This window comes from Stegostoma tigrinum, chromosome 4 (genome assembly GCF_030684315.1).
Source record: "Stegostoma tigrinum isolate sSteTig4 chromosome 4, sSteTig4.hap1, whole genome shotgun sequence".
NCBI lineage: Eukaryota > Metazoa > Chordata > Chondrichthyes > Orectolobiformes > Stegostomatidae > Stegostoma > Stegostoma tigrinum.
The window spans coordinates 92,531,128-92,547,407 of NC_081357.1; the positions used below are offsets into that span (position 1 = coordinate 92,531,128).

At 40.1% G+C, this 16,280-nt stretch overlaps 1 protein-coding gene across 2 annotated transcripts in view; it reads left to right on the plus strand.

The window, feature by feature from the left end:
- The window catches only part of dst (dystonin), a 528,150-nt gene that overhangs the window by 204,695 nt on the left and 307,175 nt on the right, over positions 1–16,280 (plus strand). For both annotated transcript variants that reach the window (XM_048530258.2, XM_048530256.2), the window contains 10 exons: positions 2,596–2,723; positions 8,209–8,302; positions 8,451–8,605; positions 10,106–10,565; positions 11,284–11,412; positions 14,000–14,077; positions 14,192–14,353; positions 14,922–15,026; positions 15,185–15,280; positions 15,381–15,506. In XM_048530258.2, the coding sequence (XP_048386215.2) occupies positions 2,596–2,723; positions 8,209–8,302; positions 8,451–8,605; positions 10,106–10,565; positions 11,284–11,412; positions 14,000–14,077; positions 14,192–14,353; positions 14,922–15,026; positions 15,185–15,280; positions 15,381–15,506 (1,533 nt within the window). The remainder of the gene's footprint in view (positions 1–2,595; positions 2,724–8,208; positions 8,303–8,450; positions 8,606–10,105; positions 10,566–11,283; positions 11,413–13,999; positions 14,078–14,191; positions 14,354–14,921; positions 15,027–15,184; positions 15,281–15,380; positions 15,507–16,280) is intronic.

A 16,280-nucleotide genomic window follows, 5' to 3' on the forward strand; every position in this document is an offset into this window, starting at 1 on the left:
AGTAGAGACAACCCTGGTAATTATAGACCAGTGAGCCTTACCTCAGTTGTTGGAAAAGTGTTGGAAAAGGTTATAAGGGATAGGATTTATAATCGTCTAGAAAAGAATAAATTGATTAGGGATAGTCAGCACGGTTTTGTGAAGGGTAGGCTGTGCCTCACAAACCTTATTGAGTTCTTTGAGAAGGTGACCAAACAGGTAGATGAGAGTAAACCGGTTGATGTGGTGTATGTGGATTTCAGCAAGGCGTTCGATAAGATTCCCCACAATAGGCTATTGTACAAAATGCGGAGGAATGGAATTGTGGGAGATATAGCATTTTGGATTGGAAACTGGCTTGCTGAAAGAAGACAGAGGGTGGTAGTTGATGGGAAATGTTCATCCTGGAGACCAGTTACTGGTGGTGTACCGCAAGGGTCGGTGTTGGGTCCACTGCTGTTTGTCATTTTTATAAATGACCTGGATGAGGGCGTAGAAGGATGGGTTAGTAAATTTGCAGACTACACTAAGGACGGTGGAGTTGTGGATAGTGACGAAGGATGCTGTAGGTTGCAGAGAGACAGATAAGCTGCAAAGCTGGGCTGAGAGGTGGCAAATGGAGTTTAATACAGACAAGTGTGAGGTGATGCACTTTGGTAGGAGTAACCGGAATGCAAAGTACTGGGCTAATGGTAAGATTCTTGGTAGTGTAGATGAGCAGAGAGATCTCGGTGTCTATGTACACAGATCCTTGAAAGTTGCCACCCAGGTTGACAGGGCTGTTAAGAAGGCATACGGTGTTTTAGCTTTTATTAATTGATGGATCGAGTTCCAGAACCAAGAGGTTATGGTGAAGCTGTACAAAACTCTGGTGCGGCCGCACTTGGAGAATTGTGTACAGTTCTGGTCACCGCATTATAAGAAGGATGTGGAAGTTTTGGAAAGGGTGCAGAGGAGATTTACTAGGATGTTGCCTGGTGTAGAGGGAAGGTTTTAGGAGGAAAGACTGAGGGACTTGAGGCTGTTTTCGTTAGAGAGGAGAGGTTGAGAGGTGACTTAATTGAGACATATAAAATAATCGGAGGGTTAGATAGGGTGGATAGGGAGAGGCTTTTTCCTAGGATGGTGACGGCGAGCACGAGGGGGCATAGCTTTAAATTGAGGGGTGAAAGATATAGGACAGATGTCAGAGGTAGTTTCTTTACTCAGAGAGTAGTAAGGGAATGGAACACTTTGCCTGCAACGGTAGTAGATTCGCCAACTTTAGGTACATTTAAGTCATCATTGGATAAGCATATGGACGTACATGGAATAGTGTAGGTTAGATGGGCTTCAGATCAGTATGACAGGTGGCACAACATCAAGGGCCCAAGGGCCTAAACTGTGCTGTAATGTTCTATGTTCTAAAGGACAGATTACATTTGTTTTCTTTTTTCTTATCCCTCAGTAGAGAAAGTGGCATAATAATTTTGTTAACTGGCTATATTTTTATTTATCTTCAACTCTTTACCTCGAGCAGTGGAAATCTTGGGATAAACATATTGCTCTCCACCAAATGTATATGCAGATGATGCATATTCAGGAAAGATTGAACAAACTTAGGCTTTTTCCCCAGAGAAGGGAAGGCCAAGGTGTGACCTGCTCGAAGTCTTTAAGGCAATCAAAGGGTAACCGGCTTTAACCTGTTTGATGTAGGTATGCCCCAGTGCTTTTAGCAAAGGTTGTTATGTGGCAGGAATTCCAAGATTTTAACCCAGGGAAATATCTGCAGTTTTTTTGCTGACAATTGTCATTGAACTTTGGTCTTCTGAAAAAATTCTGTCTCCATGACAACATATTTAAGTTTGAAATTTGAAAACAATGACTTCACAGATGAGACAGCCAAAGAAAGCAGACTGTGAAAAGACTATTCAGCCTGTCCATGTTACACAATAGTTTAGATCTCTTTTGTGTGGCAGTTCCATTTCCCTCGATGTTTTGTGAATAAGCCTTTATCTCTCTCAATATAGAATTTATTCTTTTGATCTCTAATTTTTGGTTGATACCATCTCGATAGTTAACTCTCATTGGCTCACACTTAATTTCTGCAGAGAAGGATCTAGATTTATAATTTAGTTTTGACAATTCTTCATTCACCACCTGCTCCCTGGTATTTTCCCACACTCTCCATCTGATGTGGTTATAACTTTACAAACATGGTGTGGTTTTCCTTTTTATTCATTGTTCACAATTCTTCAATGTTCACCCGAGAATAAAGCACTTGCAGATGTTGTTCTTGCCCCCCTCCCTATACCTTGTTCAACATTTCCCAGAATTGTTGCTTTCCCTGAAGCATTTCCAGTTCATTATTACATTGCTTTCTCAGTGAAGTGAGCAGCCTAAACAAGTACAACACATGTGCAAGCACACACGCACATGCACATGCATGGGTACACATGTGTACATACAGATGTGCATATACAGACACATGCACACACTCTCGCAGGCGCACGCACATGCACACACGCATAGACATGCAGTCTCATATTATCTACATTATATCTTTAGATCTGAATTGTTTTAGAAACCTGTTCAGAAAATAAAAATTATGTATTTCGCATCAACTCTGTTTTCTAGGTGTGGATAGAATTTGGTCGCATTAAACTTCCTCAAGGCTATCATCCAAATGATGTGGAAAAGGAGTGGGGAAAATTGATCATTGCTATGTTAGAAAGAGAAAAGAGCTTACGGCCGGAAGTGGAAAGGTCAGTAAAGTTTGGGATTTGTTATTCAAAACAATGAAGTTTCTTTGTATGATTGACCATGGATTATCAACTGAATTAGATTAGATTAGATTTGCTACAGTGTGGAAACAGGCCCTTCGGCCCAATAAGTCCACTCCGCTCCTTGGAGCATCCCACCCAGACCCGTCCCCCTATAACCCACACACCCCTGAATACTACAGGCAATTTATTATGGTCAATCCACCTAGCCTGCACATCTTTAGACTGCGGGAGGAAACCGGAGCACCGGGAGGAAACCCACGCAGACGTGGGTAGAATGTGCAAACTCTGCACAGACAGTTGCCCAAGGCTGGAATCGAACCCAGGTGTTTGGTGCTGTGAGGCTGCAGTGCTAACCACTAAGGCACCGTGCCAGGTTTCTATGCCACACAGTGACAACAGCATACCTCAGGTGCACATTTACTAGAATCAGTTTTTTGTGAGACAAAACCAGAAATGCTGGAAAAACCCAGCAGGTCTGGCAGCATCTGTGGAGAGAAAGTAGAGTTAATGTTTTGGATCCAGTGACCCTTCTTCAGTTCTCATGAAACTTCTCTGTCTACCTCAATGCGATGGCAATAAATGCAACTGGATAATAGGAAGTAGGCACTGATGTTTTGTTTTAAGACTATACAACAAAATAGTTCTGAAAAATTATATACTGTTTCCACCCTTAAATCTTCAGTGTTGAAGACACCAATGCTTGTTAGAATTCTTGTTTCCACTAAATGGTCTGACGGCATGCAAACTAAATCTTCCAAGTTGAACTTAAATTGTTAATAGTTTAGCAATTTAACATGCTGTATGACAGAATTGTTCCTTCTCTGCTGAGATGTGTTCAAAATGGAAATACTTTTCTTTCTGGAATACATTGGCTGGTCATCTTTGTAACTTTTTTGGTATATTTGTAACAAACTCTCGTTTAGTACTTTTAAGTACCTTGGCCTTGATACTGCCCACACTTCTTTTGACCTCTTTTCAACATTAATGACTTCATCAAATGTGAAGAAGGATTTGTTCTCAATTTGAAGTGAAGCCAGGAATACAAATTGAGTTACAGATTCAAGTTTGCGAATTGCTGGGTAAGCTGAAAATCCTGGCAAAGAATTAAAATAGAAAGCTGCCTTTGTGCAGAAATTTGCAAGGGAAAATAGTATCAGCAATGAAATATTAATATTGAAGTGAGATTGAAATGTTCTGATTTATCTAATTGGGCTATTCAGAGTGAGAGACAAGAACCCAAGATTTTTTTTCGAAAAAGAAAGACTTACATTTATGTACTGCCTCCGGATATGCCAAAACATTAACAAATTATGGGCCAAATTGATTGAATGTCGCCTTCAAAAGCTGGCACCTTTGAAAATGTACTTTAATAGTATTGCCCTTTAGAGTGTCAGCCTGAATTATTCACCAGAGTCTGTAGATTGAGACTTGAGTCCACACCATTCTGACTGTGGTGAGAGTAGTGCTTTGGCTAACACACTGACCTCTCAGCCTATCATTTAAGTGTTGCATTGAAGTATCTCTGTAGTGCTGTGAAGAACAAAATACCCTGCCTTCATGATACCGATTCGGAAGAACCAAAGTAACAATAGGTTAGTTTCTTGGGTGGTGAGAGTTAGTTGATTTTAGACTGCTTGTGTACAGCAGTTGTTCTCCATGCCATAATACTGAGGGATTGACAAAACCGGTCTTGGTCTCCAGCTTGGATGCTGAATTTGTTAGAAAGTGCACTTTGGCATATGTGTCTGAGCAAGCTGGAGAATATTAGATCTTGTAGTGCCTCTGATGGTACTATTGTCCCTCACTGGGTAGACCTGCACATGATGGTTGGCTATTTAGGTGGGATGTTGAGGAAACCTATGAACAGTAATTCACCTGGATTTACCCTTTGATCTACAGCATTAATAAGAGGAACTGGAAAGCATTTTAACTAAAAATAAACTGATGAATAAATGGGATGATAGCCTGAGGCTGACTTAACCGCTTTGATCTGGAAATTCTCTACTTCTTCACTAATTCTTCACTACTAAAGAGTGCAAAAAAATTAAACATTGCATTAGGGATAAGGTACAACAAAGCAGCTGATCTACATTCCTGTTACTTATATTCAAAGAAAACAATAAAAATAAAGAGGCAGCATAGCGTATTGAATAATGAAACAAAAACAAAAAATGCTGGAGAATTTCAGCAGGTCTGGCAGACTTAACATTTCAAGTCCAGTGACCCTTCTACCGAACTGTTCTGAACAATGGTCACTGGACTCGAAACATTAACTCTGCTTTCCCTGCATGGTTGCTACCAGACCTGCTGAATTTCTCCAACTAGTTATGTTTTTGTTTCAGATTTCCAGCATCCACAGTTCTTTGTTTTATTTATTGAATTGTGAAGCCTTTTCATGTGGAATGAGTTTGATCAGAGAGGTGACAAGTTTACAATTGTTTTTCAACTTTTAAACAAGTTGGGTTCAACCTTAAAATCATCAAGAACGGGTCTAGTTGGTTGCCCAGAGAAGTTGTTACTTTCTTTCATTGCTAAAGAAAATCTTCACTTGATTTCATTGATTTGGAATGCTTGTTTCGGTGGTTTCTGATATGGGTAGGGCAGTGAAAAGGAGTGTCTCAGATTTATTAATAAAACACTAGATGACACAACAGGTATGCATGCCCAGCAGCACATTCCTGATTGTTTGATCAGAACATTATGGGCTGAAACAGTCTGCAGGTGAGGTCTCGCTTGTACTTGTGTTGGAGCGACCAGCTGCTGAGAGTGTAGCTTAGTACGAGGCGATCTAAAGCTGCAGAGGTTGCTCTGCTGTTCTGCTGCATTGATCGCAGAGGTCTGGTAGGGTCTTTGGGTTTGACAACTGGACTGCTGCCGGTCATGTTGAAACTGAATGACCAGGCAATAGCCTTTGGTGGCAACAACCCCAACTCCCTGTGCAACAGTACCAGCAATAGCACCAGCTCTATCGAGAGCTTCTCACCTGGCAGCTCTGGTGGGAGAACCTTCATTAATTCTTGGGCATCTTCCAGCAGTGACACGGATGGTAACAGGTACGTTATGAGTGCAGAGTGAACACTGATGCAGTGTGCCTCCTATATGTAATAGGTGCACTGCCAGGTCTGAAGGGTAGTGAAAGCCAACTCAGTCATAAATTTCAACAGGGATAGATGCTCTCAGAATAAAGATTTGCAGATTTGCTTGGGGGAGGGAGTTGGGCAGATTGGGAGGTGGAGAGACTATTATGATAACTTCTTCCATAAATTCACACAGGGATGTTGGGCTAAATTGTCATCTCTTGTGGTGTCGTAATCTGTGATTCTATTGCATTTTGACATTATAGCAGCTAAATAATTTTAATTATCGAGAGAATTTCATTAATCTGTTACTGAGATGTGACTGAATGCAGTTTAACAAATTCATTGAATGATATAGGCATACTCGGCTGAATGGTCATCTATGCTGGATAGTGCTATGCTTCTATGATTCCCTTCTGTAGTTCCCTCACTCTCATTGAACCAAATTGCACCCCACCCACCAAAACCTAGTATTCTTTTATTAGCTTTTGTGCTAAAGTTGTTTGTGCTTTAATGTCTATTTGTTTGTACCGATTTTTCACTCCTATTTTATTCCTGTAATCTCAACTATATCTTAACATTGCCTAAGGTGGTGCTTTCTAAAGAAACTGCACACAGCTTGGTACGGCATTTCCTATAACACCAGTGACTTTACTTTTATTTTTGTGGAGTTTTTAAGGTGGCAGTACAGCCCAAGATTCTTCACAAGGGTATTACAAAACAAAATTTAATATTGAATTGTGTTCGGAAATTTTGGGGGCCGATAACTAAAATTAGGGTCAAAGAGCTAGGTTATGCAACGTCTCATAAAAAGGTAAGAAGACTGAGAGTTTTAAGGAGGAATTCCAAAGCTAAAGGCTGAGACAACATTTTTGGAGTTACTAAATTTGTGAAAGCTTATGAGGTCCAAATTGGAGGAGCACGCTATCACAGAGTTGTAGAGATGGTGGAGACTACAGGGATAGGGAGGGTTGAGGCCTTTGAGGACTTTGAACAGAGGATGAGGAATTTGAAATTGAGTTAGTATAAAACAGTAAGTGCAGGAGTGACTGGATCTTGGTTTGAATGGGACATGGGCAATAGTATTTTGGATGGCTCAGATTTACGGAAGATAGAATGTTGAGTGCATTAACAGAGTCAGATCCAGAGATAACAAATGCATTCATGAGGCTTTCAGCTGCTGATGAAATGAGGCAGAAGTGGAGTTGAATAATACTGGTCAGGGTGATGGCACAATTTGTGAGTGAATCTGACGTTTGTCATTGGCACTTGGAATGGCATTTGTGACTTTGACAAGAGCTGTTCTGAACATTTTGTGCTGGAATAGTAACCAGACTGGAAGGATCAAACCTGGCATTCTGATAAGATTAGTATGGATTTGGGAGGTGAGAGCAGGTTTCCTGAGAAAAAGGTCGTTGATAGCAGATGTGAAGAAGCGAGAGAAGTACATGAAGTGAGAACCACTAGCAATATCAGCCACTATGGAAACTTGGTGGTGAAGCTGGGTGACCATTTCTTTGGAGGAAACAGGATTGATTTGATTTATTTATTGTTACAAAATGCAGTGAAAGGTGTTGTATAGTGTTGCCAATCTCCTGCGCCATCTTAAAACACAGAAAAGTATCCAAACATGGAATATAAAGGCAGAAAAATGAAGAATAAATAAGATTGAGGGATTAAGGAGCGGGAGGTGGATCTCATGAACAATACCTGAAGGGGTATGAGGGGAAATTAAAATAAATAGAGTAGGATGTGAGTTGGAGAATCAGACAGCACGAGCCTGACTGAAAGTTTGGTCTATTCAGCTAAGACAAGGAAGAGAACTGGCAGAGGCAGATGATGCAATAGAATCAATCATAGTGACAAAAAGATTCCACCAGCTGCATACACCGGCACTTTAAGTGATTCAGGTTGAAATTATGATAGAGATATATTTCTATTTTTGTTTTTTAATTTTTGATGATTGAAGCTGAGAATGTTTAGAATGGCAGGCTTTCTGCGTTCCCCCAGCAATCCTTTGTTACACAAAACAATCAGATCCGTATAGTGAGTCATTACAGAAGAGGGCCATTAACTTTAGTCTGTATAAAGAAGAGACAAATAAATAAATCACAACTGGTTGGATTTTAGGCAGAATAACAGACCATTATTAAAACCCAAGAGGCCATTTTGGAAAATGGCATAAATCGTTTGTATCTCATCGGCTGCTGTTATACATCTCCCTTGATTTTTGTTTAGTGAAGCCACTATACGTTGAAGTCAAGAGAAGTAACTAATGTACAGCTGAAATAGTCATTTATCTTATATTGCAGCACAATTAAAATTCTTCCTGTTCTGCTTGAGTTTTATTCACATTTCCTTTTGCCAAAAACAAATTCTCCCTGTAGACTTGAAATGCTGCAACAAATCGCCTGCAGACTTCAGTGCGATAGCGTGGCGTGTGAAGACAAACTGTTACGAGCGCGAAATTCATACCAACTTGTAAGTAACATACTGTACACTCTGTCTCTGAGATTTAATCTGGCAAACACCAGGCTGTTTGATGTTGAATATATTCAAGGTTTTAGATTTTATAATCTGTTGTATGTTCACAGAATTTCTCCTTTTTCAAATGTCCAAATTGTTTCAGGATGCTAAGAGGATGGAATCAGGACTTCAGTTTCAGAATGAGACAGAGGTAGCAGGGTACCTTTTAGAATCTGAAAATCTCATCCGTCAACAAATTGTTGATGTCCAGATTCTAATTGATGGGAAGTATTATCAGGCAGACCAACTTGTTCAAAGGTAGGACCCTGAATCCTGTAAACAATATTGTAAAATAATGATCAGCAATAATCTTAGAATTTCCTTCAGTTAATCTTGAATTAAAATTTGAAATGACAGTTTCAAAAGGCCATATCTTTTGTCTGTGTGGTTTTCAGTTGTTTACTATGTCAGTGTAAGATTTTCTTCTCTATGTGTCTTTGTTTATTCCACAAAGTGCTGGTGTTCAATGCCCTGCCCAAGAGCCCATGAGAGAGAAAGGGAGAGCTTGCATTTTGTGTAATGCATTTCACAATGCCTACAACAGCTTTACAACCAATGCAGTCCTTTTGAAATGTAGCCATTATTGGAACGTAGACGAGGCTGTTCAGATGCTGCAGTCAAGTGGCAAATTTGTGACTGAACATTTAACACAGGTTGCTGGGTGGGGACAAGGTGGAGATGCAGCCACCCACTTCCTCCCTTCCCCTTCCGATCCAGGGGTACTGATGCAAATTGTAGCTGCTCTCCAGCTGAGATCGGTTAACTCTGGAGATCATGAAGTCAGCTTCCTGACCTCAGTTGGGCAAACTGGATCAATCAGTACTCTGCTGTTGATGATGACCACTTGTTTCTCAAATGCTGCATTGCTTTTTTCTCGTGGTTTCACATTTTCAGAGTTATAAATTCACACTCTATGAATTTGTCAAAACTGGAAGAACTGTGGAAGATTAGTGACAATAACAGAGATTGCTGGAAAAGCTCAGGAGGTCTGGCAGCAACTGTGAAGAGAAATCAGAGTTAACATTTCCGGTCTCAGAAACTATAAATTTGTCATTAGTCAGACCAAATTACATTCAATAAGCTACAAGATTCCCTTGCAAGTAAATATCAGCGTGGGTATGCTTCAAAGGGGCTGCTTAGTGACAAAGTAGCATCTTATGTAAAGGTATATTTAGAGGGATACTAGATCATTACATGTGTGAGGAAAAAAGTACAAAAAATGTGCTGAAATGGTTAAATAAAGTACACAGAAGCATAGGAATAATGGACTTGCTGGTTTCTGCTGTAAATTCCACACCAAACTGATAATATTTGGAGACAAGTCGCAGGGTGTTGTCTGCTGCATTGAGCCAAATTCTAATAATGCCAAATAGGGAAGCACGTAGTGTGTTTGCAGAGTAATGACATGATCTTCTGAGATTGACATCCAGATGTAATGTTGGCCAGAACATAAGGAACTTTTTACCCTGAATGAAATTTAACTTGACTCTAAAAGATCCCATGGTGTTAATTCATATGAGAGCAAGGATGTTCTACGCGGTACCTTGGGCCAAGGTATCTCGCCTTCAACCGACATCATTGAAACAGAATATATCTGGTCATTATCACATTGCAGTTAGTGGGAGCTTGCTGTGCACAAATTTTCTGTCTAGTTTCCCACAATACTCCAGTGACAACATTTCCTTTTGAAGGCAGACAATAGGAAAAATTCAAATGTGAAATTAAATGAATGTGATGTGACTTACTTTCTGTCCCCAGAGTTGCAAAGCTGCGAGATGAGCTGATGTTACTGAAGTCTGATTATTCATCGCTGTACAATAAAGGGCGCTCCTTATCTTCGGAGGAGACCCAGTTGATGATGGCTGGGTTAAATCAGAGCCTGAATCAGAGTTTCTCATCAGGTTTTTCCCAGAGTTTGACACCATCTTTGACTTCCAGTTTATCTCGGAGCTTGACGCCAAGCTTGACCCATGGATTGACCCCAGTTCTCACACCAAGCTTGCCTGCAACACTCTCCTCTGGCTTAAAACCTGTTCTGGCACATGGCTTCATTCAAGGCTTTGTCCCCTGTATGGACCCAGACACAATCCAGACAGTAAAACTGATGCAGATCAGGAAACCATTGCTGAGGTCACAATTCATTGACCAGTCTCTGACAGAGGAGGAGATCAACATGAACTTTTTGCAGGACTTATTAAACTGGGTGGAAGATATGCAGGTAAATAGTGCAATAAAATCTCATCTACTTTGGTTTCTTTTTGCCGTGTCAATGTTTATGACATTTGTACTTTATTTACTTAATAATATAAGGCCTTTTCACCAGTGTGATCAGATTGTGACTATGTATTTTTTCTGTAGGTTCTAACCTTTTTCTTCTGGTTGCTCCTTTTTGAATTAGGGCTTTAACTCTAACTCTAAATTTATTAATTTCTGTTTTCCTGGAAAGACATGGATGCATTGTTGTTAGAACCTGGTAGAACTATTATCAGTCCAATAGCTTTAACCGTGTGAAATAAATTTCTCTGTTGCCCATCATGTCTCTGTCTGGTGCTAAGTTATTCACTTGCAAGTTTCTGAATTCAACAGGAGCACATGTTCTTGTCTGACTTCATGGAGAACCCTTTCTCAGTACAGTTTCAGATAGCTGAAACCTTTTTCCTTTTTAGACAGCAGGAGTTGTGATTTTAGTTCTAAAAAACTAAAATTAACAAAAAGATGTGCATTGATATCTCACCATATCATATGTCAGAACATTCTCTAAAGTCTGCATGTACATCACACTGTATCTTGGCTGCAGTGAGGCATGGGAGTAAGAATTGGTAACGGTGGCCCAGCAAAAGGAGACCCCCACTCACCTGATGGGCCAAAAGGCCTCCTGCTCTGCTGTGAATTGATTTTAGTGACATTGATTTAAGAGGCTTTTTTGTTTAAATCAGGTGCAGCTCGATCGTGCTGAGTGGGGCGCTGACTTACCAAGCATCGAGAGTCACTTGGAAAATCACAAAAATGTCCACAGAGCAATTGAAGACTTTGAAACAAGCATCAAAGAAGCCAAAGCTGCTGAGGTAACTAACCTGGGAATCAGCAGATATTTTTGAATCACTTGCAGTGAACTGAACTTTGTCGTGTCTAATGTCAGTTTTCATAGCTCTGTGGATTTTATCTGAATGGAGGATTATGGGACAAGGAGTTGGGGAAAGAAGGCAGATCGGTGAAATTAGTTGAATTGGATAGCATGTTCAGAGGAGCATGATGGGCTGAATGGCATGCTTATGTGCAGCAACAGTGATTCTGTGGAATATGAGACTCTTCAGGTGGTTAAGAACTGTTATTGTTGCACCTTACTCTGCTCATCATTATGAAGTATTGTGCCATCTTAATGAAGCAAAAAGATAATTCCAAAATCGACCTTTTGAGACAGCACCTGACCCCCATTTGGAAGCATAGTTTAATATGTTGACTTTGTTTTCTGGGTGGGAAATTTTTGTCATTTTATTCACAGTTTGTTTGATAATTATAATTTGAGTTTGAGTTTGATTTATCAATGTCAAATGTACCAAGGTAAATTGAAAAGTGTTGTTTTGAATGCTATCCAGGGAGATTGTACCATACAAAATGCATCAGGGTACCAGGAAAAATACAGTGTAACAAATGCAGAGAAGGTGCATCTCTCAGGAAAACGTCAGGAAGTCTTTAACAGGTTGGGGCCCTTTTTCTGTAGAAAGGAGGAAACTGATTGGTGATCCAATAGAGGTTGTGTAAGGGATTTAAACTGGGACAGTGATCTATATAACATCATAACTAGTAAATCCAAGAAGGAAGTCAGCAGAAATTTGTGTCAGCACAATTCTGGTAAATTCCAAGTGGAATCTCACTGTTACTTTACAGTTGAGGAGAATGGGGCAGATACATTTGAAGGAAGCTGGATAAATATGTGAGGGATCAAGGAATGAGGGTGGGTTTGATTCATTAGGATGGGAGATACTTGTTGTAGATAATAAACAACAGCATGGAGCAGTGGAGCCTGTCCCCCACATTCTAGGTAATTCTATTTTGCTCTCCGCCTTTTATCTCAGCTTGATGACTAACTCTTGTTTCTGAGCTCATGCACCTGCAGCCAAACAGAAGTTAGGGCCTGCAGACTGGTCTTCAAAGTCTGCTCTTCTATTCGCTTCGCTGGGGGTGTGATTCTTCCAGGATTAGAGGGTAAACTGTTCAGCCTGTCATTCAAATAGGTCATGGCTAATCTGTGCCATCCTCCTGTCTTGGGCTCATAAACTTTTAATGTCTAATGCCTTACAAAAACTGATCAAAAGCAGAAATTTCTGAAGAAATTCAGCATGTTTGACAGCATTTGTGCAGAGAAAATGTTAATGTTTCAAGTCCAGTGACCACTTTGAATTCTGAAGAACGTAGTTTTCTCTCTCCAGACCCTGAGTTTCTCTAGAAATCTCTATTTCTTTGTGTTTCAGATCTCCGGCATCTGCAGTTTTTTGTTTTAATATTCATTACGAAAACTGATCAATTTCTGTTTTGTTATTTGACACCACCCTCTATGTGAAGAACTGCACCCTGTCATCATCCCTGAATGACAAGCTCTAATTCAAGACAATGCGCTCTTGTTCTGGACTCTCCAAACAGGAAGTAGTTTCTTTCTATCTAACTTATCAGCTCCTTTAATCACCCTAAACACCTCAATTAGATCATCAGTTAACATATTGTATGTAGGAGAATACAAGCCCGGTCTTTATAATATTTTCTCATAATGTAAACCATTTAGACCTGACATTATTGTGGGGGTAAATCTGCTTTCGCACTATACAGCACCAGTGTGAGTTGCAATGTCTGTAGGTGAGTGCAATTGCTTCAGATGCAGTTATACTTGTGAGATAACAGCACCATTTCTATTCCACACCTCTTAAAATATAGGCCAGCATTCTATTAGCTACTTCAGTTATATGTTCTGCCTGCCCATCTAATGACTGTGAGGGGATGATTTTGATTTGATTAGATTTGATTTTTTTTATTGTCACATATACTGAGATGCAGTGAAAAGTATTGTTTTGCATGCTAACCAGACAAATTATACCTTACAGAAGTACTTTGGGGTCATAGAACAGAATGCAGAATATGGTGTTACAGCTACAGAGAAACATCAACTCTAATGTACGAGAGTTCTGTTCAAAAGTCTGATAACAGTAGGGCAGAGGCTGTTCTTGGATCTGTTGGTACATGTTTTCAAACTTCTGTATATTCTGCCCAAGGAAAAGCGACGGAAGAGAGTATAACCAGGGTGGGAGGGTCTTTGATTATGCTCGCTGCTTTTCTGAGGCAGTGCAAAGTGTAGATGGAACCAATGGAAGGAAGGCTAGTTTTTGTGATGCAATGGGCTATGTTCGCAACTCTAATTTCTTGCGGTCTTGGGCAGACCAGTTATGATGCCAAGCTGTGATACATCAAGATAGGATGCTTTCTATGGTGCATCTGTAAAAATTGTGAAGAGTCATTGTGGATATGCTGAGTTTTCTTAGCCTTCTGAAGAAGTCCAGGTGTTGGTGTGCTTTCTTGACTGAGTGAAAAATAGTTTTCATTTGCTGAACTAAATCTCATTTGTTTTTCAGTTATAACATGAAGATGTTTTTATTTAAATAGGGACAAATGAACCCACCTCTGTGTGAAAGCTATTCAGAGAAGTTGAGCACCCTAGAGAGCCAGTACATCAAGCTTTTGGTGAGATTTTGTAGTCACTTCCTTCTCCAAGCCAGTTGACATTATACTTGTATTCAGAATAACGCATTTTAATTGCACATCTAATTTTTCATTTTCTACTTTAAAAATCTGAAGGCTGCTTCCCAGGATCGAGCCTCTCACCTTGACGACCTGCAAACTTTTGTGACCAGAGCCACAAATGAGCTCATCTGGCTGAACGAGAAGGAGGAGGAAGAAGTTGCTTATGACTGGAGTGACAGGAACTCCAGCATGTTGAGGAAGAAAGAATATCATGCAGTATGTAACAGTTGTGGATTATACTACAAGCTTGCAGTCATATTTGTGGCACATGCTACAAAAAAGTGATAAAAATCCCTAATCAGCCACATGTAAAAGTAATAGAAGATACATGTCTTTTGTAATCACAGGAGGTCACAACATACTTCATCACACATGTCCTAATATCGGAGATACAGCCGCGAGTTAACATAGAACAAAATCCCAAGTACTGCAATTTGTTATTAATAGTGGGATAAACATTAGCCAAGACAATGGAAAGACCTCCTGTCAACATAATGCATGGACTTTTTTTATGTTCACTTGCAAAGGCAGGTAGTTCTTCAGTTTGATGCTCCTTTTGAAAGGTGACAGCGCTGACTCCCTTTGGAGTCAAGACTTCACTCCACAGTTTTGCTGTAAGAGTACTGTCTTCTAAATTGATAACTTGCAACACGTGAAAATAGAATTAGATAATTGGTTTACAATATTCGCTGTCATTCAGATGTTTAAGGGGAAGGGTTTTCCCTTCTGGCTTCGGTTTCTGGATTCTTACTTCTTGTTTTCTTGCTGTCCCTGTTTGTGACAGGAATTGATGCGACAGCTCGAGGACAAGGACATTGTCATGAGATCAGTGCAGGAGATGGCAGATCAGCTCCTCCTATGTCGTCATCCTGCTCGATCCACCATCGAGGTAAATGTAACAACTTACTCCAGTGTGATCCACTTGCATGGTTCTAACTCGCCTGTTTGTTCTGCTGCTGTGCTGCATTATGGGTGAAACTTGGTAATGATGCCTGTTTTAATCCCTTTCAGAGGTAAGACTGGAGTTGTCATGTTTTCTTTCCTCAGGCTTTTAAAGCAGCCATGCAAACACAGTGGAGTTGGATCCTACAGCTCTGCTACTGCGTTGAAAGACATCTGAAAGAAAACACAGCCTATTTTGAGGTGTGTTCTCTATCCACATTGGTAGAAAACTCTTTGTAGAATGTTATGTGTGGCCTCTCTTAATGACCTCAAGCCTTTTCATTTCTTTTTCCACATCTAGTTTTACAATGATGCCAAAGAATCCATGGATTACTTGAGGAACCTGCAGGAAACAATAAAGAGGAAGTACAGTTGTGACAAATCCAGCAGCCTCGTGAGACTGGAGGACCTGGTTCAGGATTCCATGGTAAAACTCAGACTGACGCAGGGCAGCAGGTTTTAAAATATAGAAATAGGAATTAATGGCAGCAAAGGATTATCCCCTGCAGGTTTTTAAACAGAATTTATGTGTAATAAGGGTGCTTCAGAATGAATGCATTAACAGCATAAACAACAAATATATCAATATGAGGTGGTCGCAGATGTTACTACAATTCTAAAAGGACTAGGTAAATATTGTCCATAACAAGTAGTTTCACCACCTTCAGAATGGAGGATCCAGAGGGCACGATCTGCATTCAGTCAGGATTAATTCAAAACTAACCTGCAGGTGAGTGTTTCATTGAGCAATTGGCCAATCTGTGGAACATGTTGCCAAGGCGAAGAAGGTGAACCCATTGATGTGAATTAATTCAAGTGCAAACTAGATAGATTTCTTCCAGTAAATTTAGTTGCAGAATGTGAGTAATTTCAGATATGGCTGTGAGATCCACGCTCTGGAGAATCAGGTCAGTTTGGACCAGTGGTTTGCAAATCTTTCTGTCTCTGGATCCAGAGGCCTCTGCTCATGTCTGCGTCTGTTGTAGAGTCATTGACAAAGATTGGTCACTGTGACTACAATAACTATATTATCACAGTATCAAGTAACTATTAGAATAGCAGAAAGTGAACCAGATGAAGAGCAGATTTCTTTGCCTAGCAATTCCTATGTTTCTGAAATAGTTCTTTGCTGATGTCAAGTGAGGGACAGGGTTACAGCAAATAATCATAGACTTGTGCATTGAAATGAGAGCTTATGTTT